This window comes from Meleagris gallopavo, chromosome 6 (assembly GCF_905368555.1).
Source record: "Meleagris gallopavo chromosome 6, MGAL_WU_HG_1.1, whole genome shotgun sequence".
NCBI classification, from domain to species: Eukaryota; Metazoa; Chordata; class Aves; order Galliformes; family Phasianidae; genus Meleagris; species Meleagris gallopavo.
The window spans coordinates 2593166-2619889 of NC_139409.1; the positions used below are offsets into that span (position 1 = coordinate 2593166).

The 26724-nt window shown below is 48.6% G+C and overlaps 2 protein-coding genes across 2 annotated transcripts in view; one reads left to right on the forward strand and one right to left on the reverse strand.

Moving 5' to 3' along the window:
* The window catches only part of WNT3A (Wnt family member 3A), a 120694-nt gene extending 115159 nt beyond the window's left edge, over positions 1-5535 (reverse strand). Inside the window, exons 1-2 of the mRNA XM_085226937.1 lie at positions 5301-5535; positions 5132-5210 (exon numbers count right to left, since the gene is read on the reverse strand). Of these exons, the coding sequence (XP_085083063.1) occupies positions 5132-5210; positions 5301-5535 (314 nt within the window). The remainder of the gene's footprint in view (positions 1-5131; positions 5211-5300) is intronic.
* A 1762-nt stretch (positions 5536-7297) lies between these two features.
* WNT9A (Wnt family member 9A) overlaps positions 7298-26724 on the forward strand; it is a 56310-nt gene continuing 36883 nt past the window's right edge. Inside the window, exon 1 of the mRNA XM_085226892.1 lies at positions 7298-7508. Within this exon, the coding sequence (XP_085083018.1) occupies positions 7414-7508 (95 nt within the window). The 5' untranslated portion in view covers positions 7298-7413. The remainder of the gene's footprint in view (positions 7509-26724) is intronic.

Here is a 26724-nt window from a genome sequence, read left to right on the forward strand (position 1 = left end):
CCCCTCATTATCGTATCTCTCCTTTTCCCTCTCAGTTGCACAGTTAATATATGTTCAAGGTCAAAGACCCTTGACTTGTGCATATCCCTGGTCATTGCCATCCATCCCTACGATACAGTGGTAAGGTGTGTGACCTTAAAGATAGAGGAACAGGTTATCCCAGGGCAACTGTCACCCTAAGGATGAGGTAAACAGAAAGTTTTACAGGAGCAGAGCTAATGAGGTTTCCTATGGATCTATAGGCAGTTTCCTGAACTCTGCCCTCACAGTAACCCCCCACTGAGCCATGGGTTCCCCTAAGGCCTCTTCTTGTACAATCACAACCCCAAGTTTTCCAATTTCCCATCTCCTGTTGGTCCCCTACCACCTCTAGCATCTCCCCAACCAGCTCACCCCCATGGCCACGGGCTTATCAGGGATGACACTGCATACAACACTTATTATAGTCTGATAGTGGTAGGACAATGGGGGAATGGTTTTAAAGTAAAAGAGGGTAGATTTGGAATGGATAAGATGTTAGGAACACCCAGAAGGTGATCAAGGCCAGGTTGAATGGAGCCCTGGGCAGCCTAATCTAGTGGGTGGCAACCCTGCTCATGGCAGAGATTGAGACTGGATGGGCTGTAAGGTCCCTTCCAAACCATTGTCTGCTTCTATGATTCTATGCACAGTGTTATCAGCAAGCTAAAAAGAGCTGCTGAGTTCAGCCAGGGGACTCTCCCTCCACTCTGCATGGATTCAGGTCTCTCTCTTCTATCTGGCTGTTGATTTTCCTAAGGAAAAAAAACTATCAGTAAACACCCTCAAGTATTGGCTGGTAATTCACTGTGTTTTACAGCATATCACAGAATCACAGCATGGCCAGGACCTCAAGGATCAGAAATCTCCAACCCCCCTGCCACATGCAGGGCCACCAACCTCCCCATTCAATGTGAAAAGAATCCCTGTTTGCCTGACACTATTCCTTCAAACCTAAGAACACCTCCTGCAGCTTTGTCTAACAAAAACATTAATTCCTAGTATGTCTGATTGACATAAAGACAACAGGGCTTTACTTTGCATTGGGACTAATTGCATTCAAAGTCACTCTGGCCCAGACTATGAAGTCCCTGATTCTCCACAAAATCACACCAGAAAGGTGCCCATGTTAAGGATAAGTTGTTTGGGTTTACTCAAAGGGATTTACACTGATGTTACCAATGCATTAAAAAAAAAAAAAAAAAAAAAAAAAAAAAAAAAAAGCCTTTGCAAGATCGTAGCACAACTCAGGAATAATATACATGAAAACACACTTGGGGTTATCACCATTACCAGATTGGTACAGGCTGCCCAGGGAGGAGTCACTGTCCCTGGAGGAGTTCAGGATCCATAGAGATGCGGCACTGAGGGACGTGGTCAGAGGGCATGGTGGGGTGGGTTGGGTTTGGACTTGGGGATCTTAGAGGCCTTTTCCAACCTTAATGATTCTATGACTCAATTCATGCAATGCTCATAGACCTCTAGGAGAAAATGTTCAGTCCCTCCATAGAGAAAAGCTTTTTTCTATGCTGCCTTTAGCTGAACTCACCAACAGTAGCTTCAAATTAGGGGAAAAGAGGTGAATGTTCCCAAAGATCACCCTTCTTGCATAAGATGCAGTTTTGTTGTGTTTCTATGGAAGTTTCCTCTTTTTTTTTTTCTTTTTTTTTTTTTTTTTTCCTCCTAGTGGCACAACAGGGCAAGATAATCATAGAATCATAGCATATCCCCAGTCAGAAGGGATCCATGAGGATCAGGCGTCCTGGTTCTACACAGGACTACCCAAAAATCAGACCGTATGTGTGAGAACTAAAAAATAAATAAAAATACAAATTAAAAAAAGGAGCTGGTCCTACTGTGGAGTGACCCTGGACCAGATGACCTCCTGAAGCCCCTTGTGGACATATTTTATGAGATTGTCTGACTCTATTGAGAGCTGGCAATGCTCAGAAAAGAACTGCATGAGCCTGTTACCTTGGGCTCACACTTAGAAGCATAGAATCATAGAATGGATTGGGTTGGAAGGGACCTTTAAGATCATCTAGCTCCAACCCCCCTGCTATAGACAGGGATACCTCCCTCTAGATCAGGTTGCTCAAAAGCCCCATCCAGCCTGGGTGGACTGTAGCTGCCATCTAACAGGTGCCTGGGGACCTCGTGGTTAAACCTCATTCAAAGTATTTTAAAATGGATTCTGTAATCAGATAAGAGAAGGGAATCTCTGAGGGGAATGAGGGTTAGAGAATACTATTGCCTATTAAGGTTTGGTAAAGGGATCTGCTTGGGGTCTGTCCTGTGGCAGCTTTCTGCCCCGGCCTGATTCTGTATGCTTCCATCAGATCAGCTCATTTTGGGCCAGAATCAGAGAGAAATGAGCAAAAACTCAGCAGGCGTAGCTCAATGGGCAATAGTTTGGTCTATCCTGGACCCCATGGCAGATGGATCTCAGGGGACAAAGCTGGTGGTGGCCCCACCTCCTATAACTTGGAGATACACAGACTTACAGCATCGCTGTGTCCCTGCATCTCTGCCCTCTGTGGGAAGCTATGGCATGATAGGCTCTTTGCTTTTGCCTTCAATAGCTCCAAAGTAACAGATTGGAGTTGGTTTAGGGCCTTTTCTTCTCTTGTAGAGCTGGGGACACACCAGACAGGAGCTATCAGGTCCAGCTTCTCCTTGTTTGCAGTGATTTGCACTACCCAGAGCACGGGGGGATGCTCTCAAACTGGTTCCCAATGGAAACAATGGGTATATTTGAACCACATCTCTGCCTTTTAAAAAAAGTTGGCCCTGGAGGGCTGGGTGCTGGAAGGTACAACACAAAGCAACACAACAAACACAAAGAAACGCAACACAACACAACAAACACAACAAAGCAACTCAACACAACAGACACAATACAACAAAACAACACAACGACAAGCATAAAGCAACTCAACACAACTCAATGAACACAGTGCAACACAACAAACACAAAGCAACACAACGCCACAAACACAAAGCAACACAACAACACAACTCAGCAAACACAATACAACACAACACAACAAACACAACAAACACAATGCAAGCCAACAAACAGAATAAATGCAACACAACAAACACAAAGAAACACAACGCCACAAACACAAAGCAACACAACAACACAACTCAGCAAACACAATACAACACAACACAACAAACACAACAAACACAATGCAAGCCAACAAACACAACAAATGCAACACAACAAACACAAAGAAACACAACACAACAAACACAACACAGTAAAGCACAACACAGCAAACACAATACAAAAAACACAATGCAGTGCAACAAATACAAACACAAATCAGTGCATTGCTGAAGTTCAGGGCTGTCCCCAGGGTGATGCCAGCTGCCCAGTGGAAAAGAAGTGAGATCCTGGCTCCAAGCCCACGTGTGATCACTCAGAGTGAGGAAACACCCTGGAAATCCACGTGATGGTGAAAAAAGAGCAACTGGAAATTGCATGGTGTGGTCCCAGGGATGGTGGAATAACCAAAAACCCGTGGGCAGGCTGTGAGAGCCCGGCTCTTGTCTGTTATTTCAGACCGGATGGCAGATAAATGCCAGGCCCACTTCTAATTAAGGAAACTGAGGAAGGAAACACAGCTGAAGGCTTCTCACAGAGCACGGTGAGGTCCCCACCTCTTGCTGCCTTGCTTGAGTTACTCTGGTCTGGGAGCAGGTGCCAACTATCCGGTGGGGAACCCATGCAGAACTGGCAGCAAGGGATGAATGAGATGACCTCATGGGTATTTTCCTTCCCACTATGACTCAACCACCCCGCTGAGCTGGAGGCACCACGCTGGAGAGCTTCGATTCATGCAGCAAAACCTGGAAGTGCTGTTCAAATGTCCTCGCTTCTTGCAGTGTGGAGGATGGACAGGGAAAAGCACGCAGAGCCATAGGGAGGGGGATGCCAAGCCATAGAGGAAGCCAAGTTTCCTTCTAAAATCGTAGCAAGGATGGTGGTAAGGTCTCTTCTGGGGTAGGGAAGCCTCCGGAGCAACAGGAACAATCTGAGCCACTCAAGAGCTGAGTCATGGAGCAGGAAAACCTGAAGTCACCCTGCAGATGCCCTGTGCTCTGATGTGCCCAGGAAGCCTGGTGGGGAGGCCACGGTTGCCTTGGCTGTCTGAGGAAGTCCTGATGGCTGTCACAGGGCAGTGTCATCCATGGGATGGGAGGCAGGGCTGGCCCCAATGGTGAGACATCAGGCCCCAGTGTTGGAATCTGGATCCTGCCAGCCAGATGTAAGGGTTAGAATCACAGAATGGCTTGGATTGGAAGGGACTTCAAAGATCATTGAGTTCCAACCCCCTGCCATGGGCTGGTTGCCCCCCACCAGATCATGGTGCCCAGCACCCATCCAACCTGGCCCTGAGAACAGGGATGGGGCATTTAGCTTGGAGAAGAGAAGGCTCTGGAGAGACCTCATTGTGGCCTTCCAGTACTTGAAGGGAGCGTATAAACAGGAGGGGGAACGGCTGTTTGTGAGGGTGGATGGTGATAGGACAAGGGGGAATGGTTTTAAACTGAGACAGGGAGATTTAGGTTGGATATTAGGAGGAAGTTTTTCAGCCAGAGGGTGGTGAGGCACTGGAACTGGTTGCCCAAGGAGGTTGTGGATGTCCCATCCCTGCAGGCATTCAAGGCCAGGCTGGATGTGGCTCTGGGCAGCCTGGGCTGCTGGTTGGTGACCTGCACACAGCAGGGGGTTGGAACAAGATGATCATTGAGGTCCTTTTCAACCCAGCCCATTCTATGACTCTATGATTCTATGATTTTATGATTCTATGATTCTATGATCCACAGCTCTCTGGGCAGCAGTGCCAGTGCCTCACTGTCCCCTGAGTAATGAATTTTCCCCTAACATCTAATAGAAATCTCCCCTCTTTTAATTTAAAACTATGTCCCCTTGTCCCATCACTACCTGATCCTGAACTCAGTCTCCCTCAGTTTCATAAACTCCTTTTTCAAACATATATCTGCTGCTGCTCCCAACACAAAAACAGCAACGGCAATCACCACCTTGCCCAGCATTTTCATTGTGCCCAATATCTTCTTTCGACCCTAAAGAAGACCTTACCATGTTGCCAACAGCACTGTTTTCTGCTCTCCTGTGAAACTGTCACTAAAGCCATCAGACTCGGCTGCTTCCCTCCATCCTGGAAATAACAACAGTGAAACATCAAATGCATCCCGACTGTGCTGATGTGGCACTGCCCTCTGCTGTCGGTGGCTCTGTGGACACCCACCAAGGCCACCATACTGAGCTGAAGCACCGGGCTTTTTCTCCCCTGGGAACCACTGCAGGTCCTGGAAAACACAGTCCTGGAAGGATGCTGCACCCAGCACTGGTGCGTGATCCCCCAGCAATGCATTCACAATGACTTCAGCATCCTTAGCCTTCCCCTTTCTGCTGAAAGCAGAAGCGAGGACTATTTTCAGTGCTGTCTCACATCGGAAAGTGTCACGCATGTCCCGGTGCATCGCCCCGACCTGCTGTGGGCAGAGGAAATGAGTAAGGCCAAGAGCTGCTCTGCCATTCCAGGAACCATCCCTATACCTCTGCCTGAGGAATCGGAGTTTCCTTCCCCTCTCCCCATGTGGGCACCCCAGCTTCTGAGGGACGTGCACGAAGGGTGACTCTTATACTTTTCCAGCAGGGAAACACTCAAGCAAGGCCTCCGGATGCTAAATATATAACCACGCTCATCCTCCCCTCCTATATTGCTGTTACTATGTCCTATGTACTTACGCTGGAAAAGCTAAGGTGGGATCATGGAGACACCCACTGTGACTCCATACCTGGTTGCTTTCTCCCAAACTCTTCTTGAGGAAAGGCCTCTAGATGGGGCTTTAATGCAGTATTGCTGTCTGCTGAGCCTGAAAGCCATTTCCCATCCTGAACCTGCACAAAGATGCAGGGGCCACTTTACTTTGAGCATCACAGTGAGGGGACTGAGATACCCCCTTGCCATATGGCACCGTGCAGATCCAACAGAGCAATGCTCCTGCCAGCATGGCTTGCACCCACCGGGATGCAGAGCTGCACTGGGACACCTCAAACGCAGCATATGGATGTGCAATTCTTAGCGTGATGCATTACAGGCTGCTCTTGGAGGTTATCCGAGGGTCTGTCCAGGACCTGAGTATCACCTGCTGGGCACAGCTCTGCTCAGGGTTTCATGGCCCCATGCCCATCACTGCGGAGACATGGGGTGGCTCAGCAGTGTGACACACACACGCTGGGGAGGAAGCCCTTTTTGTTCTCAGCTGCTGCCAGGTGCTGTAAGTGTGAGCTGAGCGTGACGGTGAGAGTGAAGCTGAGAGCAGCAGCAGTTCCAAGGGTTGACATTTCGGTTATTAACTGCTTCCAAACCACGTTGCTCACACTTTGCAGGCCCCAAGTTGGCTCTTGTGCACGGATAACCTCGCAGGTTTGCTTAGCCCTTGTATTTATAGCCCTCGCACAAGTGTCTAGAGCTTGCAAGAGCATCTTTGCACAAATGGCCAGCCTTGCATACTGACCCCTTACACCTGGCCTGGCCTTTGCAGGACTGCTGCTCAGCCCTTGCACACCTGGCTCTTGCATGGCTGCCTGACTCTCCCACACTGAGCCCTTGCACAACTGCCCAGACGCAACGCACACAGCTCTTGCACAAGGATCTGCCATAGCAGCCCAGTATTGGCACATCTGTTCCTTGCACAGCTACCAACTGCCCACCCCTTGCACAACTGGAACTTGCTCACCTGCTCTGCCCTGCCCCACCTGCCTATTGCACACCTAACCCTTGCACAACCTCCTACCTCTTGCACACTTGCCTCTTGCACACCCGTGGCTCACCCACCCCACTCATGGCACACCCATCCCTTGCACGACTGCTCACCCCTTGCACACCCACCCTCCTTGCACAACACCCCGCTCATGGCACTCTCAGCCCTTGCACACCCACCCCCTTGCACAACACCCCGCTCATGGCACTCTCAGCCCTTGCACACCCACCCCCTTGCACAACACCCCCACTCGCAGCCCCCCAACCTCACACATCCCAGGGCCACCCAACCCTTCCCCTCCTCTCCCTCCTCCCGGCCCTAGAAGCAAAGTGGGCGTGTCCTCACCGCCCCCTCCGCCCCAAGCCACGCCCCTCCCTCAAGCCACGCCCCTACCTCCAGGCCACGCCCCCACCCCTTTGGCCCAGTCCCACCGTTCCCATGGCCACGCCCCTCTCTCTTGGCCCCGCCCCTCCCCGCCCCGCCGCCGGCCGGCCGCGCTCCTCCGGCCGCGCTATAAGAGGCGGCGCGGGCGGCGGGGCTGTAGCGGGCGCGGCGGGGGAACGAGATGAGCAGCGCCGGAGCCGCTGCAAGATGCTGGATGGACACGTCCTGCTGGGATGGCTCTCCTCCTGCGCGCTTCTAGGGCTGCTAGCCTGCACCCCGCGGCCCTCCGCCGCCTACTTCGGGTAGGTGCCCGGCGGCCGAAGTCTGCACCCTTCGCTTTTTTTTTTTTTTTTTTTTTTTGTGATTATTATTTTTGCAAAAGGCTGTTTTGCACCTTGCTCGCCCCGAGGATGCTGCTTGCTGCCGGGAAGTGCCGCCGCATCCCTTCCACCCGCGCTGACAGCGCTCCGCATAGGGGCTCTGAGCCCTACCGCCTCATCCCCCCCCATCCCCTCTCGCTGCCCCCGGATCACACCTCGTTCTAGCCGGCCCCTGCGTGGTCGGCACGGAGGCAGCACTCGCTCTGCAGCGGGGCAGGCGGCTCTTCCTGAACGCTGCCGTGCTCTTAGAACAGAGAAAGCCCCCAAAAAACTTATTTTCCCCCTGCTTTAAACTTCTCCTTCCTTTTACTTTGAGCACAGGTGCTTGCAGAACCGTTGCTCCCACCATCGCTCCTATGGAGCTAGTAACTTTTTCTTTTTTTTTTTCTTATTTTACCAGGGGACGCACGCTGCTATTTTCAGCCTGCTGTCCCCATCCTGCCCCCGATGTTTGCTCCCCTAAAAGCCGGAGGATCTCCCCGCGTTGGGCGCGGAGCCGCCGCTGCCCGCAGCGCTCACCTGTGCGCGGCCCGGCGGCCGGCAGGGGGCGCCATAACTCCGCGCCCGCTGCGCGCTGCGCAGGTGGATCCGCTCCCCGAGCTGCGTTGGGAGAGTCCGTAAACCCCTATAAAACCCCATAAAACCCCCTTAATCCCTTCGTTTTACTGCTTTGCAAAAGCTGACCTCCTCCCCATCCCCCTCTTAGCATAGGGTCTTCTGGCTTTTAGCGTGCTGTCTGCTCCTCTTTGCTTTTTGGGGTGTCTGTAGGGTGCGTCTTAAAGTTCCTACCCAGATGGGTGGTGGTACTCCGTAATGGTTGGAGTGTGGGATGTGAGCGGTTCGTTAACCCTGTTTTCCCTGGAAAAACGGTGCTGCTTGCTTTTCTTTAGGATGTTGCGTTGTGGCCGCTGGTAGGAGCCACTGGACCGGCCCCAGGGAATGTCTTGAGGTTTTCCCCCCACTTCTTTCCAGTAAAACAAATCCCGGTGTCGAAGCTTGTCCATTGCTTGTGGTCTGGCAGAATTTCCCAAACAGTGCTACTTCACATCTTCTCTTTCCAACTCGAGAACTGCTTAACTTCCTGCCACTGGGGCTGCATTTGTGAGGAAACCGCCTGTTCTGTGCGTGCAGGTTTTTGGGAAAAGCCCTTTCCCCCACCACAGCTCATGTATCTGCCGGAGACCACCAGCACAGCACAGTTGTACTGTGCCTCGGGGACTGATGGGGCTCGTAAGGAGCTTGGCTGTAACTTTCCCATTAATCCAAGCAGTGCTGGTATCTGCTGTAGTGCAGCAGGTAACTCCTTCCAGTCACTTGGCTTCTAGGACTTTGCTTCTTGGCCTCATGGGGCTGGTGTAGGTTTGAACTTGAGAGTGCAGTGTGTTGCAGGGTCTGATGCCCTGACCGTGCTGCTGGGTAATTCCCTGGGCCTCAGGACAGCTGCTGTTTCTGGTTTGAGACTCCCTTGCTGGCAATAAGGAGGGGAGAGGAGATGCTGCCAGATGTGTGGTTGGCCAGATGGGCTCTGAGGCTGCTGCGGTGTGCAGGAAGGTTTGCTTATGCAAAGCATGCTGCTCTCTGCTACTCTGCTGTGCCTCTAAGCAGCATCTGCTGCTGATCTTTATCCATCCCAGAGATCCTCCTTGTTGAGGATGCAAGGGAATACCCCTGGTGGAGTTTGATGCTTCTGCAGGTGCCATGTGGTCATTGGCATTCATACTTCTGGCTGTGCAGCTGCTGCCGCTAGAGAAGCGGCCATGTGCATGGAAGATCTGCTTCAGGTGTTTATTCCAATGTGAATCTTCTCATCTATTATTTTTTTTTTCCTTAAAAAAGTGATATGAGATTTGCATGCCCCTTTGTTTGTGCAGGGATTGGAATGCTGAAGTGGGCTTAATGATCCCAGCCCCCTTTCCAGGCATGGGAAGAGATGCTCCATCCAAAGTGTCACCATGATGCTTTAGTGACCTGCTGGACTCCCTGCTCTGGGTGTCAGCATCCCTGGCAGTGGGCAGATGTCACATTGTGGCTGCTTGGTTCTGCAGTCTGATGGGGGCACAGGGACAGCTGTAGGTGATCTCTTCCCCTCCCCATCCTCAATGTCTTATTTCAGGGAAAGAATTCAGTATCTCCAAATGTGTGGCCTGCTAGAGAATTAGTGTACAGGGACAGAAATCAGGCATGGCTACGTGATAAGGAGATGGTGTCAGTGTGAAGTTATGCCTGTCTGCGATGCTGGGGGGCAGATGTTCTGTAGTTGGAGGCTGCCTGGTTGGGATGTGCTGGAGGATGAGTCAAGCCTCTACTACAGCAAAGCTGTAGTGCTGCTGATGCTCAAAGAGCAGAGTGAGCCCCTGTAGGTGCCTGTTCAGTAGGGACCCATTAACCCAAACTCTGGGAAAGCAGCATGAAGGGACTGGCTTTGGGCATGTGATGTAGCATCTCTGAAGTCTTATCTGATCCTGTAGAGGAGAAAGCATGTCTGGAAAACTACACAGGAGCTGCCTTGTGTAGGTTTAAAGTTGCTCATTGAGATGCCTGATGGTAGGGGTGCATTTCAGGATAGGAGCATGTGTGGGATGTGCTGTCTATGCTGACCCTGTAGGGAAAGCAGTGCCTGGAGAGGAGCCCACCTGAGATCTGCTTGTTTCAATGCACTGCCTGCTTCAATGTTCAGCCTTCTCTTCTGCAGCTGGGCTGCCTTAAAGCTAATTTCCACCACAGTACAGCAGGCTGATGGGGATTGCTTGGAGCAGCCCCAGACTGCTGGGATCCCTGGGAAAGCATTGCATTTCACTTTCCTCCCCTTCCTACTTGTCTTGTGCTGGCTGTGGGTCCCTCCCTTCATGGGCTGGGGGCGGTGGGCTTTGGAGGTGGCAGATGACAAGATCAGCTGTGCTGGGGTGACAGCAGGGTTGATTGACTTCATCCCGGTGTGTGTGCAGGATGGAGAGCTGGAAAGGAGCTCACTGCCTTCCTGAGCCGTCTGCTCCGTGGCTCTGAGCTTGCAACCTGTTGGGGCCATAAATCAAATCCCTTCTATTTCTTTCTGGGTGTTCTGATTTACAGCCTGGCTCCATTTTGTTATACTTTTTTTTTTTTTCTTCTTTTCCTTTTTTAGCTGGACGTGTTGCTTTTTTGCAGCTTGGGGTTTGCTCTGCTCTCCTCTGGCCCCAGAAGGAGTTGGGCAGCTCTGCCCCCTCTGCAAACACTTGTCAAGACGGTAGTAATGTTACCAGTGGCTCATGCTTACATAGTGTTTATATTGACAGATTGCAATGTTCTTCATAAATGTAACTGATCCGTATGCTGCACGCAGGCAACAGGAACCCTGAAATGCTTGTGTGGGGGAGAGGGAGGGAGGGGAGCATAGCTTGCCCTAATTTACCAATGCATTGCTACTGAGAGTGCGTTCTGTGCTGCACGGTGGGGTTTTTGATGCAGGAAGTGTGCAATGCTGTTGTTGCCTATAGTGGGTGCAGGACTGATGCCTGGGTGCTGCTAGGGAGTGTCTTCTGGAGAGTGGTTAAGGGAGCTGGGATTGTTTGGTCTGGAAAAGAGGAGGCTGGGGGGGATGGGGGAGGTCCTCCTTGCTCTCTGCAGCTCCCTGAAAGGTGGCTGTAGTGAGGTGGGGGTTGGCTTCTGCTCCCAGATAACAGCAACAGGATGAGAGGTGATGGCCTTAAGTTGCACTGTGGAGGTTGAGGTTGGATGTTATGGAAAACTTCTTAGAATGGTGATGCATTGGCACAGGCTGCCCAGGGAGGTGGTGTGGTCACTGTCCTTGGAGGTGTTGGAGAACCATGGAGATGTGGCACTGGGGGGACGTGGTTAGTGGACAACATGGGTGGGCAGTTGAACTTGGTGACTTTTTCCAACCTTAATGACTTGATAAAGTGGGACGTGTTCTTCAGTTCACAACCAAAACGCACGAATAGTGAACTGGATGGATGTCCATTTGCTGGTGATTATCCTGATGGAATGGCTTTTGGGGGGTGTAAGCTATCATGAGCTTGTCAATAGGGTCACTGCAAGTGCATGGCATCAGCTGGAATGCCACCTCCAATGAAATGAAGCCAGTGTGAGGTGCTGCCTCAGCCTGCTGACACAGAATAGTAGGCATTGGAAAGGACCTCTGGAGATCAACAGTCCAATCCCCTGCTAAAGCAGCTCGCTTCTGTAGGCTGTACAGGAAAGCATCCAGATGGGCCTTGAATATCTCCAGAGAAGGAGGTACTCACGTGGCTGTCGCATGCCAAGAATTTCTCTACCTGTCACTTGATGGTGGTGTGGGGCCACGCACCCACCCTGCAGCTCTGAGTGCTATGAATTCCTGGGAAGCCACCCGGAGCCAGACTGCTGTGCTGTGCTTTCCAGACATGCTGGCTGTCCCTGACGTGGCTGAGACGGAGCAGCTGGTTCACAGCACAGCTCAACAACAAAACCTGGGCTGGGGCAGGGAGAGAGGAATGCAGCTGTCAGACACAGCTGGAGCGTGGGGAGGCTGGAGGGCCATCCCACCCCATTGGAAGGAGTTAGTTTGCTTTTTCTGAGATGGTGGTGTTGGATTTGAAGTGCTGAATTTCTGGTTTTGCTTGTTGTAAAGAGGGTGGGCTTGGCTGCTTTCCCTGCTCCTTTAGAGCTGTGTGAGTTGTCATAGAATCATGAAGGTTGGGAGAGACTTCTAAGATATCCAAGTCCAGCTTCAACCCACCCCTACCATAACCACTGGCCGTGTCACTCAGTGGTGATTCCACCACTCCCTGGGCAGCCTGTGCTGATGCATCATTGCTCTTTCAGAAAAGTTGTTCCAACTACCCAACCTGAAACTTTGAGGATGGAATCCTCATGCCCAGAAGAAGTGTTTGCATTGTAGATACTTGAAAGTGGTGCTGGGACCACTGGAAAGAGAGATAAGGGTGGTAACAAGCCCAGCAGTGTGCAACATGGTTCTACATTGTAGGAGGGAACCTGGAAGCTCCCTGCAGTGCAAGCAGAGAATGGAGCAGAACGCCAGTTTAGTAGTATTGGACTCATGCATTGGATTCATCCTGTTTGAGATGCTCCCCTTCTCTTGAAGGATGTACCAGGCCATTTTCTGAACTGAGCATAGGGTAAGTGCTTTACATAGCTCCAGTGCCCAAATACTGCATATTTTGGCTGGGACACCAATGCTACAGATGACTCCTGGGGGAGAAGATGGCTCGTGAAGGATTAAATGTGTAGTTGGCAGAGCAGGAGGCAGCCATTGCCTTCTCCTAGTGTGCCTGCTGATGCAGAACTGGAAACCAGGGATCTATAGGACTCTGGTCACTTGGTGAAAGGCCTGGTCAATGATTAACTTGCATTCTTGAAGCTGCTAACGACAATAAAAGGGAGTCCAACCCCACAACCCCAACACGAAAAACCCATGAGTGTTTAATAATTAAAGGCCTCGTGCTTTATCGCAGGGTAATGAGAATTGCCTTAAGGCTTATTCAGTGGTAGGTAATTGAATTAAGTTGTGGCATTGGCAAGGGGGAGGGTTAAGTGAAGATGGCATGGGGAATCCAATGGGATGCTCCTTGGCTTGACTCTTGGTTTGAATCTGTCTGGGCTGGGCTTTGCCAGGTTTTGCTTTTTTTTGTTGTTGTTGTTGTCTGTTTTATCCTCTCTGCTTGTTGATGTACTTATTTTTTAGAGAAGATGACTCTATCTGAGGGATGCTCCTCCCATTTAAGTAGATGATAGTGATGTTTTCATGGTGTTTTTCTAAGTGAAATGCTGATAATCACTGGCTCCTTGATTATTATTATTATACTCCTTGATTATTATACATATTATGTTGGAGAAGCCAAAGCAGAAGACATGCTGAGCTAAGGTTTCTTTGTGTGTATGGAGAGGTCTGAGCACCAGAGGTGATACTGAACTGCAGTGCTCCCACTGCACGAGGTGGTTTCTGGTGCAGAGCTGCAGGGTGCTGGTGGGACCCAGAAAGCTCAGCTTAGAAGTGAGAGCATCCTCTGACGATGCTGTATCCCACTTGCATCCCTGTGAATCCCTCTTCTTAAGAGGGGTTTTAGGCTGGAAGGAAGTTTTGTAGCTTGAGGAGCATTTGAAGAGTTCTCATTGGAGTATCCTTATGGAAGAAGCATCTTGAGTGTTGATCAGTAGGTCAGACTACCAGAGTTGTGAGGAATTCTCCTGTGAGAAGGTCCATGTGGATCCTTTGCTCTGATTACATGGGGCACCATGGTACCTTCAGCATGTGGATTAGATCTCAGATCACTTGAGGTCTGTAGAGTACTAACGGGACTGCTCCACCCCAATGTTTGGTGTATTTGATGGGAGAGGACTTGAAACACTAAAACATCTTTCATCTGCTGAATGTGAAGGCTCTTCATGCCCAACCATACAGCTGCAGCTATCTCCTGGAGCCAGCACTATGGGTAGGATGGCACTTGGGGAGTTCATGTTAACCCTTATTATTAACCCTATTGTCCCTTATTCCCAGCCCCTGAAAGGCAGCAGCTTGTCAGACTCCCAGGGTCTTCCCAAGGGTGTGTGGTATAGAAGCAGTCCAAGAGCTCTGATGTTCTGGCTTCTGGGTGCACTGCCTCTGGCTCCCCAATATAAGAAACAGCCTTCACTGTGCAGCCAGAGAAGCTCTCCAGGGGCTTGTGGCATATTAATGCCATTGGTTTCTCCATCTGAGCAGCTCTTAAGCAGAAGAGAGCAGCAACTTGTGCTGGGAAGTGCTGATGGAAGACTTCTGTCCGTGCTGCAGGACCTGGACCAATGCTGGCTGAGCTGGGGAGGGGCTAGAAATGATGGTGCTGGATGGAAAGGGTTAACCCTTTAGGACCTTTTTTTTTTTTTTTTTTTTGACACTTGGTTTCAAGTTTTCCCCTTCTTTCTTCCAGTTTAACCGTGGATTTTAAGGTTCCCTCACATCGTGGCTGTAAAGTGCTAATGAGCCTTATCTCTTAAGATACTGTCATAAAATACACTCATGAAGTTTATCAGCTCGGTAAGCTTTACATTTTATTGTAATGTGTGTTTGCAGTGTGCTAAGTGGAACAGGGAGTATTTTGTGACTACATGGTCAAACACAGCAGGTAGGGGATTTGCTTTAGCTGATAGAGTTCTTTGCAACAGAACAAAATAACAGAGTAGGATTTTTTTTTTTTCCTGTTTCTAATGGATCAAACAACTCCTGAATGTGCTGTGTGGTCTTCAGTCTGTCTGTGACCTTAAATCCTTCTTCTGTAGGATGGGGGGAATATTTGCTGGTTGAGTTGCTGAAGGTGGGTGATGGTTTAAAAAAACAAACAAACACAAACAAACAAAAAAACCTTAAACTCTTCCTTTGGGAAAAACATACCCAATGTCAAACCCAAAAAACAGCACTTTGATACACCCTCTGTAGAACATGCAAACTCAACAGTATCCCACATCAATGTGAGTCTGTGCTGGCTGGAAGGTAGCATGGAGTGTGCAGCTCATGTTGATGAGATGCCATAAAGCATGGGGGAGCTGGTATGAGTTTTATGAGCAGATTCATTTGGCCTAGCTCATTAAAATAGCATTAATTGGATAGCCAGACAATTTTCACAATGGCAGTAAAAGTTTCCTTTCTTGGAAAACCTGCTCAGAGTGCTCCAGAGACTGAAGTAGCATAATGGGCCATATGATGTGCATAGCAGGAGGTAGTTTCTTGTGTTGTTGTATGGCAACGTGTGATTTCCTCTAGAAGTGAATGATGTACTGAGATGCACATAGGAATCTCTGAGCTTAGGTTAAAACCATGTCAAATGGCCCTCTTGGTGCTGGGAGAAATGGGCAAGTGTGAGCCAGAGCCTTGATCTGCTGTTGGGAAACCTCTGAGACCAAACTGTAGAGCATCTTCCCAGAGCAGGTAGGGTGAAGAGCTTCAGTTTCCAAGGCCGTGTCCTTCTGGGGAAGGTCAGCTCATGAATTAAAGAACTATCTCCTCTTTGCTTAATTCTGCTGGACTATTAGGATGGAGGAAAAACACATTCTGAGATGAGTGATGGTGTTTCTTGAGTGGCCTCTATATGTAATGTGTAATCAGGTGAGATGGGTTTCCCAGATGAATTAAATTACCTTTACACTTGGTGTCTATGGTTGACACTGGATTTCTAGTTTCTGTTTCTCGAGCATCCCAAGCTCTTGTCTGTGAACTGGTCCCAACTCTTCTCCAAAAAACATCAGCTTTGGCTTTTGTGGGCTCTATGTCTTCAAAAATATACCTGCCCCAGTCCCTTCTGAAAGTGAGTGGTTACCGTTTAAATTGCATCTCCAAGTGTTCTAGGCTCCCTGCTGCCATCAGTCAGCTGTAGGTGACAGCTTCTCCATCCCTGCACACTGGGGACATGCTGCTAGGGGTGTGTGGGAGTGCACTGGTGCTCACTGGCTGACCCCTCTTGTAGCCTTGGCTTTGGTGTTACAGGAGTGCCTGCTCCAAAGTGATGTGTATGGCCTGGCATGTTGCTCATGACTTGTTTGCTGCCATCTTTTGTAGGCTTCCCAATTCATTACTGAGAAATGGTGCTGATGGGCTGCTCCCAGCCCTGTGCTCAGCCCTGCTGAGCTGGGTGCATTGTGGGGCTTTGTTGTGGTCTGCTCAAACCTTTAAATATCCTCACTGTAATTTCTCTCTCTGCAGGTTGATTATATATATATATATATTTTTTAATTGGTACACTTATGCTTGGTATTGCAATAGAAGTCAGGCAGTCCTGAGGGACATATCTGCACTTCTTTCCAAATTGGAGAAGCTGGTTCTGCTTCTGCAAATATCAGGTTGGATATTAGGAAAAACTTCTCAGAAAGAGGCAGCATTGGCACAGGCTGCCCAGGGAGGTGGTGGAGTTACTGTTCCTAGAGGTGTTTAAGAGCCTTGGAGATGTGGCACTGAGGGACAGAGTGGGCATGGTGGGTTGGGGATGGACTTAGGGATCTCAGAGGTCTTTTCAAACCTTAATTGTTCTATGAAATCTTGCTTGAGGTTTCATAGTCTTCTGATTGCATGGGCACAAGTCATGTTCTGTATGGACCCCATTTCAAGGCCAGGCTGGATATGGCTCTGGACAGCCTGGTCTGGTGGCTGGTGACCCTGCACATAGCGGGGGGGTTGAAACTAGATGAGCATTGTGGTCCTTTTCAACCCAGGCCATTCTATGATAATTCTATTCCCCTAAGCAATGGGAAGCTTGGTGAGGGCATGAGGGCATTGCAAAGTATTTGGCAAGCAAAAAAAATAAAAATAAAAAAGTGCTTCCACTTAACTTGTGAACTTGGCTAAGCTTGGAGGCCTCTGTGTTGATAATTCTTAGCTCAGTTCTCAGATCTAAGCACCTCAAGCCAAGCAGCTAAGAGGACGCTGGGGTACCTCTTTCTGTTTCCTCAGCAGTGACTTCTAGCATCCCTCCTAAGATATATGGGGGTCTGCATCACTGCAGCTCTCTGTGCCCCTGCATCTTGGTGCAGCCTAATGTGCTGAGCTGCTCCCTCATATGTGGCCAACTGGGAAACAGCTGAGTGTTGCTGCATTTTAGGATGCCCCCAACGTGGGCGAATCCTTTTTGCACTATCTTAGTGGTGTTGGATATGCAGACCTCTCCCAGAGCCATCGATGGCAGTGGGGTGGCACAGCTCAAAGTTCAGCTTTCAAGCTGCTGTAAGCTCTGCAGCCCCACAGCCCTTGGGGGCTGCCCATCTCCTCCAAGAAACCCAATCCCGAAGCCTAAACCCCTCTGGGGACAGTTGACCAAAACTGATACTTTATTTAACAGAACTGACTTGTTTTGCTTAATCTTGACAAAATTCTTCCCTTGCCCTAATCATCTCCCAGTGTAAGGTGAGATCTTGAAATACCTGGCAAACTAATAGCGCAGCTCTTTGGGCCTTTCTGTAAGCAAAAGTGGGAGGGGGAGCAGGGGTGTTTTCAGCCCCAGCCAAGGATAGAACTTCTGCTGGGAGCTAGCAGGGAGCTATTTCCCTGTCAGTGGTTAGCAAGCTCATCTGACAGGCCAGAGGTGAAGCAGCTGCTCGAGCTGAATAAGGATCAACCAAAGGATCTAACCAAAGAGCCAATGCTTCCTATGGCTTATTAGCATGGCTATGTTGCATCCCTGGTGGCTGTATCTACTGGCTTGTCTATGTTGACTCAGGAAAATCCAGAGGCTTAGCATGAGTTTGGGGGGCCAAGTGCTGACCTCACCTGCTCCAGTGATGGGTGCTGTGAGGCTGCTGGGCTGCTATGCATGATGTTGTGCTTCATCTGCTGTTGGACAGACCCCAGCATGGGGCAGATGGTAGCCTTATCCAAACAGGTGCTTCTGTGGGTCTGCCTACACTGTTATCTTCCATGTGACCCAAATTAAGCATTTCCAACTGGTCTCTGATCCATCTGGATGTATTCAGAGACATTGGGTGACTTACTGCTTTATGGATGATGTCTGTGCTCCCATCACCTGCATGGTTTTGGGTATGTGTCTAAAGCTTAGGGTATTTCAGCTTGTATGTCAGGACTGTTACTGAGGGAAGAGTCTCTGAACAGAGTCAGGGACTTGGTGCGTGTCTCTTGGGTAGCTGGGCTGCTCTCAGGACCTCTGAAGGCTCTTGGACTATGGACGATGCCTTTGGTAGGACATGAGGTAATGGTCTTAAGTTGCTCTGGGCTGGGGGGGTGTGGGTCAGGTTGGATTTGAGGAAAAATTTCTTTTCAGAAAGAGCGGTCAGGCATTGGATCAGGCTTCCCTGGGAGGTGGTGGGGTCACCATCCCTGGAGGTGTTCAAGAGCCATGGAGATGTAGCACTGAGGGAGATGGTCTAGAGTGGTCACAGACATGGTTTGATGGTTGGATAAGATGATCTTAAGGGTCTTTCCAACCTTAATGATTCTGTTATAAAGAACACTGGTGTTTAAATGCCTAATGAAGCAGAACCTTCTGATGAGGCTGAGGGTACTCCTTCTATTGCAGCTTTAAAAGAGGTGCCACGAAAAATGCCACTGTTTGCTAGGTGACCTCTGAATTTCTAAGAAGCAGGAAAACCCCTAGCTTCAGCCTGAAAGATGTGTCTCTGAAACAAGCCTTGTAGCTGAGGCTTCATTTTAGGGGTGAAGTTGTACCCGCTGTCTTCTCTGGGGGATGCACAGCTGGATTTTGTGCAACTGCAGCCCTTGCATAGAGCACCAGCAACGCATTGCTCTTACTACTGTCAGCTGCTTGAACGCCTCTGTGTATCTAAAACTTGAAGGCTGGCAAAGAAAGAAATCTGACCAGTGCAATGGAAACCTTCAATTCCCTGCAGTCCCAGGAGGAGCAGAGCAGCTCCAGGCTGGGGTGAGGAATGAACTCTGTTCGTACACTGCCTCGCCTCTCCAGGAGGAGCAGCAGCCAGGAAAAATATCAACAGTTCCATTAAAAAGTCTGCTGGTTTGCTGAAGTAGTGAAATAAACATACCTGGAGGCATAACAGCTTGAACCACACAGGAAACATTAACTAGAACGAACACACGCAGGCTTGCTCCCTCTCCCCCTGTGTATCTACCCGATAAAAACACTGCCTCCATGGCAATGTGTAAATCAAACAGCAGCTGGGGGGATTATTCTTAGCTGGGGGAAGAACGGGTTGGGATCAAGCAGGGGCTCATTGCTTTCCTAGAAAGGCAAAATTTGTATGGAGACTGGGCTGGTGCTTCTGCCTGCAGCAGCAAAGAGGTACTGTGGGACAGTTGTCCCTTTTCACCTTTCCTGGTTCTGCTGGGGGGCTGAAGTCATTTTGCTTCGAGCTGTTGAAAATCTGGGGGTGTGAAGTGTCTCTTCATAGGAGAGAGGTGGATGTGATAGCATCAGATGGGAAGGCAGCAACCTCTAGTTGTTAGTACGGGTAGAGATGGGTTTGATCCTCTCCTGAGCCCATCATGTCCCTTCTGACAGGACAGGGGGTGGGATGGCCACCGTTAGTGAGCTCTGAGCATGGCCTGGATGAGAGGTGCCAAAACATCTTGGAGCACTAGCCCAGTTCCCTCAGCTGCCTGTAAAAACAGCATCCCTTTGGCCATACCCTGCATATGTGGCACGCAGAGAAATACATGTGGAAAATGCCTCTGCTTGCAACCAGATGGCACCTGTCAAGCACAAGTAGACATTTCTATTACAGTAGCCTTGTTTGAGTGTCTTGGAGCACTCCCAGCCTTTGCAAAGCAAAATAGCGTGGCTTTAGCTGTCCTCCCAGAGGCAGATTGATGTGGTTATTGCATGCTCCAGACAGTCCGTGCTCCCCGGCCTCATCTGCACAGCCACTTAGCACAACTAATCCGAACTGACTTTTAAAGTGGATTAGTTCAATTACTCTTAACTAGCCCCTGTGGAAACGCTCTCCTTGGGGATTAAAGAGCCTTAATTCACTTTAACACACTTGATTTCAGTGCAAATCAGGCTAAACTGAATTAAGAGCACTTCAGAGCCCAGTGTGGAGGCCATCCTTCAGAGCTGATGTGGTTTAACCACCCCACTTTGCATTCCTGTGCTGAATTCATTCCTATTAGCCTTTCTGGAGTGTCCCCTTACAGATGGTGAATACAGTCAGCCTCTCAGAGTCAGAGCTGCATGCACATTGCCAGGCTGATGCGTGAACCAGCTCCTGTGCTGTGTCAGCGCCTCAGAGTGCCTGGACAGAGTGTTGTAGAGGTGTTTGTCCTTTCTTTTGTGTTCTTTTTTTTCCCTTTCCAGGCTTTGCTTTTTGAAATTTGAATAACTGGCCTCTGCTTTTTCACATAAATGCAGGGCAGTGGTCGCATGGGTTTTCCTCTGCTGGACGGAACGGTAGTGCTTCATCAGCAGCGCGTTTCCTTTTGGAGATGAACTGTGGTGGCAAAAGTGCTCAATCTCTGTTTCCTTAAACCTTGAAATAAAAATTGCCACTTTAACTATGGAAGACTTATCGCTTTGGAGAGAGTTGAGCAGGACAGGAGTCTTCTCATGGGTTTTACCCATTGGATGACATCTGTGCTGGGAAGCAGAGGGGAATCCTAGCAGTGCTGACTAGGGCTAAGATCCATGAACAGCAGAGGGAAGCATCAGTTTTTTTTTGTTGTTTTTTTTTTTTTTTTCCCCCATCATCCTGACCCTAAATGTCTTAACTCTGATTCCCAAAGGGAAGGATGGAGGCAGCATGCCCTAATGAAGCACATAACATTCTGGATGTTGCTGCTTTGCTGTCAGTGCTACTGTGTCCCTGTGCTGCTCTTCAGACTCCAGCTGTCTTCAAGCTTGGCTGTGAGGTGCATGCAGTGAGAACGTGGATATTTGCTGATGCAGTCCTGCGTTACGTTTAGTTTCTTTGACTCGATTTCCTGCAGCAGCGATGTAAAGCTGTGGTCCTTTGTCTGTTTTGGTGGTTATATCTAATGAATTCAGCACTATGGGATGCTGAGTCATGGAGTTGTTTGAATTGAAAGGGGACTTAAGGGCAATCTAGTCCAACTCCAGTGCAGTGTACAAGGGCATCTCTGAGCACCTTGATCGAGCTGTAGTTGTGCTGTAAGGTGCAAGGCCATTAACCTCACCTTTAGCATCTCTTAAGATGTGTCACCAAGGTGGCAGTCTTCTTGGAGGTGATGCTGCCTTTATAGAATCATTCAAGTTGGAGGAGACCTCTAAGATCACCAAGTCCAACCCCAACCCATCCCATGTATGTCAGAGCTGTATCTACTCTTGTCTTCAGTGTCTCTGGGGCAGTGACTTGACTGCTTTCTGGAGCAGCATTAAGTGATTTAATAAATTAAGCAATTGTGCTCGAGATTGCAACTTCTTCCATTGTGCCACTGGGCAGAATGGCAAAGGAACTGCTGGAGCTGCCTCTTCAAGTGGGTTTTCAGTAGGGGGCAGGAACATCTGAAGTCTCTTTGGTGTGATTCTGTGGTTTAAGAGATGCTGTGCTGTGGTACCCATGGGGTCTGTAGGGTTTCCTTGGTTTGGCTGCAGGCTGTGGGGATTGACAATGTCTTTCTGCTCCTGTGACTTGAACGGAGGACTGGAGAATGTTTGCTTCTGAAATGTTCGACTTTAGAAATGAGCTTCCCAATATCAAAACTGGGGGCAACAGTTAAACGGTGAATTATTGCTGAGGGGGTTTTATGGCTTTTTGTGACTTGGTGTTGTTGATTCAACCTCAGAAGTTGAATTCTTGCTATAACCAACTGAGGAGGTGGAGGAGTGAACGAAGGATCTGAACAGGACTAAATCTCTGCCTATGACAACTGGGTTATCCAACAGACTTATTTGCAGGCTGAGCTTTTCTTCTGCTAAATGATAGCAGGGGCAGCACCTAATCTGAGTTGGAAGGGATCCTTCAGGGTCATCTGGTCTGACTCTGCAGTAAACAAGGGCACCCACAGCTCAGTAAGGTGCTCATCCAGGTTCTCTTGGGTCCATTGCTCAGCTTGTTTGAGTGGCATCTCATCCCTAGGTCTTCTTGTCTGCACCACACAGCTAGGTGTCATCTGCAGTCTTCTCAGGTACTTAGAAACACCTGTTTAACAGAAAGATGGTGTTCTCTTTATACATCCTGCTTAATGGATCCAGACTGGCACATTCCTGAGCCCTTCCTGCCCTGTTTTAAGCTGCTTCTGGGCACCCTGTGGGCCCCTGCACTTAGATGCCTGTGTAATTTGGTAAGGATTTGTCCATTCTAATGGCTTCCTTCCCACCTCACTCTTTAAAGCTGTTCAAAGTCCTAATCGTGATACGCAAAATTTTAAAAGAATTGCGGCCGATATATTTTAATATTCTTATGGCTGAGCGGCCCCCCGGCTTAACGTGATAAATTTGGACAGCTTTTCTTACTAAGGAAAACAGAAAGCCTTCCAAATCAAGAAAATTATGTAAGCAAATCCGATGAGTGCGCTCTAAAATTAAACCTGCCTTGCAAGCTCTGGGGCCTTCAGTGTGAAACCAGTGAGGACTATTTTGGGGAGGCTGCAAAGCCCTGCTAGGGCATGTGCAACGATGTCCTGAAATTCTCTCCCTCCATCCATCCATTTGCCCATTTGATGTGACCAGACATCTGTAGGAACTTACAGGGACCACCCTTGTTCTGGGACTGGCTCTCCAACATTGTAATTGAGCCATGCAAACTGTACAGCCCCAAAAGCACTGACTAACTTGTTCCCTGCTATCTTACCACGCAGCATCATGCTCAGAGCTGTGAGATTGGGTGCAGTTTTAGGTTGGTGTGGCTATGCTGGGGTGGAGCAAAGCAACCTCTCATCTGTGATATCTGGTCCATGGAGGTTTTCAAGCTGCAAATGATAAGGGAAAATGGGGAGATTGAGATTAGATATAAGGAAAAAGTATTTTATGGTGAGAGTGGTGAGACAGTGGCACAGATTTCCCAGAGAGGTAGTGGATGGCCATCCCTGGAGACGTTCAAGGTCAGGAGATGGGACTCTGAGCAGCTGATGGAGATGTGGCTGTCCCTGCTCATTGCAGAGGAGTTGGACTGGATGACTTTTCTGGTCCCATCCAGCTCAAATAATTCTGTGACTCTAGTGCCAGATTATTCCCTTCCAGTCTAGAGTTGAGAGGAGACCTCTTCTCTGTGTGGTCGCTAACACAGAATCTCCCGCTACAGCAGGGACTGTTTGACCTCTTTCCTACCGTTTGTGCTGAGGTGGCTTTGAGCTTTTGCTAGGCTGGAGTGATCTCACGGGGTTCACAGCACTTCTGGCTGCAGCCAGATGTAAACACCTGGAAAGCTTTAGCGGGGAGCAACCCTCACGTTATGCTTGGTTCTTGTTACGCCCCATAGATCTGTCAACTCAGCTGCTAAAGGTATTTCCATCTGGGGAAAAATCTCCCCTCATTCTGTTTTACTCTGTTATTTGCAGACCGATGACAGGTTTCTAGCAAACACAAAGACTTGTTAGCGTTGCTATCCTTTCCCCTTTGCCTGAGTCGTTCGTTCTTTCTTGGCCCCTGGTCCTCCTGGGCTCTTGCAGCCAGGAGACACTGACATCCTAAATGTGCAAAATACAAGACGGATAAACATCTTAATCTCACGGATGCTTCAATCTAAATGTTTTCTGAGGCCCTCCTTCCAGGAGGATTAGCCGGTAACAACATCTGAAAGGTCGCAGTCTTCCTTCTGCTTGCTGTGCTGCTCGAGGAGCTGAACGTGTGTGAAAGACTCAGCAAAGGCCTGGGATGCCATTGCCATTATCTGAGGCTCCAGGGAGCATCTGTGCGTCCTTAGGCTTTGGGCATTCCTCTTGGAGCTCTGCCTGCCTCTATTAGCCATTGTGATAGCGTTGCCTGGAGCGCCCAAATGTGACATGTATCAACTGGCATTTTGGCTGCACTACGTGTAAGATTTTTCCAGTGTTGGTTTATATCTTACCCTCCCACCTCCCCCCCCCCCCCCCAAGTGTGCGCATATTACTGTTATGATTTATTTTCAGGCTGTAACCTGGGTTTTATTGCTTGAAATACTTTGGAAACTTGGAGGGGTTTTTTAATTAGTTACAAACCCTCTGTAACTTGGAGGAAAATTCCAATGTGAAGAATGCTTTTGATTCACAAAGAAATTATGTTGCAGAGCTCAGGTGAAAAGGCTTCCTCTCATCTTTGTGTTCTTTGGGCTTAACTTTCCTTCCTAAGGCGCTGTTTCCATTGATAAAGTTGACTTTGCTTCTTGCCAGCTCTGAAGTAGATCAGAGCTTGTTACTGATACAGAATCCTAGAATGGCCTGGGTTGAAAAGAACCACAATGGTCATCTTGTTCCAACCCCCTGCTATGTGCAGGGTCACCAACCAGCAGCCCAGGCTGCCCAGAGCCACATCTAGCCTGGCCTTGAATGCCTGCAGGGATGGGGCATCCACATCCTCCTTGGGCAACCTGTTCCAGTGCATCACCACCCTCTGGGTGAAAAACTTCCTCCTAATATCCAACCTAAACCTCTCCTGTCTCTAATTTAAAACCATTCCCCCTTGTCCTGCACCTGTCCATCCTCATAAACAGCTGTTCCCTCTCCTGTTTGTTTGCTCCAAATATCTTTTCCTAAAAGCTGTGTTGGAAATCATGAGTGTTGGAAACAGTTGCTTAAACTCTCAGAGATTACACGAATGGGTATAAGCTTCCACAAAAAAAAAAGTCTTCTCAAGGATGTGGTAGTGAGTCTTTTGCTGTGACAGGTTATTTCTGCTGAATGCTTACCCAAGTTACATGCTGTCAGGGCATTGCACCCACTGCTATTTCAGGGCTGGAAAGGAGTAAGCTAGAGGGATTTCTTTCTCTACCACTGAGAACATCAGTGTCACTCTGGGGATTGCAGTGGAGAGAAAGGTGGCAAAGCCAACGAGATCCTACTCCTCTTGCTCCTGTAGTCCAGCCTGCAGGACTGCAAGTGGCCACGTTTGCTGGTTTTCAAGAAGCAAGGTGTGAGACATTTGGGTTCGCATCCCTTGGGAAGCCAGTTGGGAATGCTGGATGTCCCCATAACCTGGCGGAGGGCTTGGCAGGAGACGTGCTCTTGCAGAGATGATAGCTGGGAGCAGGATGGTTTTCTTGACCCCAGGCCAATTGGAAAGTCTCAAGTGCAGACGAAGAAAGGGGGAAGGGAACCTGATACTGTCTCCCAGGGAAGGACGTACAATCTGAGAGAAGAACACAGCCAAGTTGCATCGCAGTGCTATTGGGTTACAGCTTGCAATTTAAATAGCAACGCTGTTTTTCAGTGATTTGCTTTAATTTGCTGGGAATTCTTACGTTTGTAGAAAAGAAACAAGAGTATCTTATCTCGGTGCATGCATCTTTTCTAGCTTCCACTGTAAAATCTCTTAATTATTTCCTTCAAACATAACTCTTACTAAATTGGAGTGCAAGGAAAGTGGAGTTGGTGATTCAGCTTGCTTTGGAATTTTGTGTTCTACATGCTATGTAGCACTGAGCAGACAGCTCATGTCCCACTTCCCTTGTGCTTTATGAAAGTCTGGTGGGGAGACTTCTCCATAGGCAAATAGCTTCTTTGCTTGGAATATGAGTCTTTTGCTCTCACTTTAACATCACTACTAAATTTATGGGATTTGGAAGTATATCTAAATAAATGTCTTTACAACACTTCAAAATCAGATTCTACCAATCTGATTCTTTCTTTTTTGAACCCATTGACTTCAATTCTGGTAGGTTTTGTTTACTTAAGTCCTATATCATCCTGGGGAGGATGAGTCAATCTCTAAAGCTGCTGTAAGAGATGGGCTGTGGGAGTTGTGAAGTGAACCCACATGCATTTTAAAGACAGATGGGAGCTCCATTTCATGCTGGAGCTGCTGCTCTGGTTGAGAGTAGCTCTAATGAGCATCTGTTGATAGAACAGACTGCAGAGGGGGATCTCACTGGTGATACAGTCATGTTGGAACATAAAGGGCTAATGTGAAAAGGAATATATGGGCTGTTCATGAAGCCTTGGAGCAAAACTCTGTTACTTAAGGTTTCTTAATTTGTGTTTGCCTGTTTGTATATTTGTTTCCATATTAGACAAATTCCACTGGCACTAAAATGTTATGCCTCAAAATTGATTTTGTGTACATGTCACACGTCTCCCAAAGGTACTGGCAGGAATCTCTGGCTTTGCTTGTCCCTTGCAGTGCTGACAAGTGCATGTGGAAGCTGAGTAATCTTGGTCATAGTGTTTGTGCATACGGACTGCAACAGAGCTTTTTTTGTGATTGCGTGCTAGTTTTATTCTGTAATGATCTGGCAATTACTAAGTATTTCATTACTGTTCCCATTAACCATGTAGCCCCAAGGCTTATTGAAAACATGTTGTCCAGATTCTGTACTCAGCTGAAAACATATTTGGTTCCTTGTGAGTGTTTTAAAGGTGCTGAGACAGTTTGCAAGCAATTGAAAAACACTTACCTTGAGCATCCTGTCTGATGCTGAAGTCAGCTTTGTTTCTATTATTTATGAGTACTTAGAAGTATTATGGTTCATTCCATGTTTAGCTGTCATTACAGAAACCACAGACTCAAACTGGAAAGTGAGGTGTGCTAATGACTTGTGAAAGGCTGTAAAAGCTGACTGAATTTGCCTTGTATAGTGCCTTGCTTGAATGAGTTTTAATTTT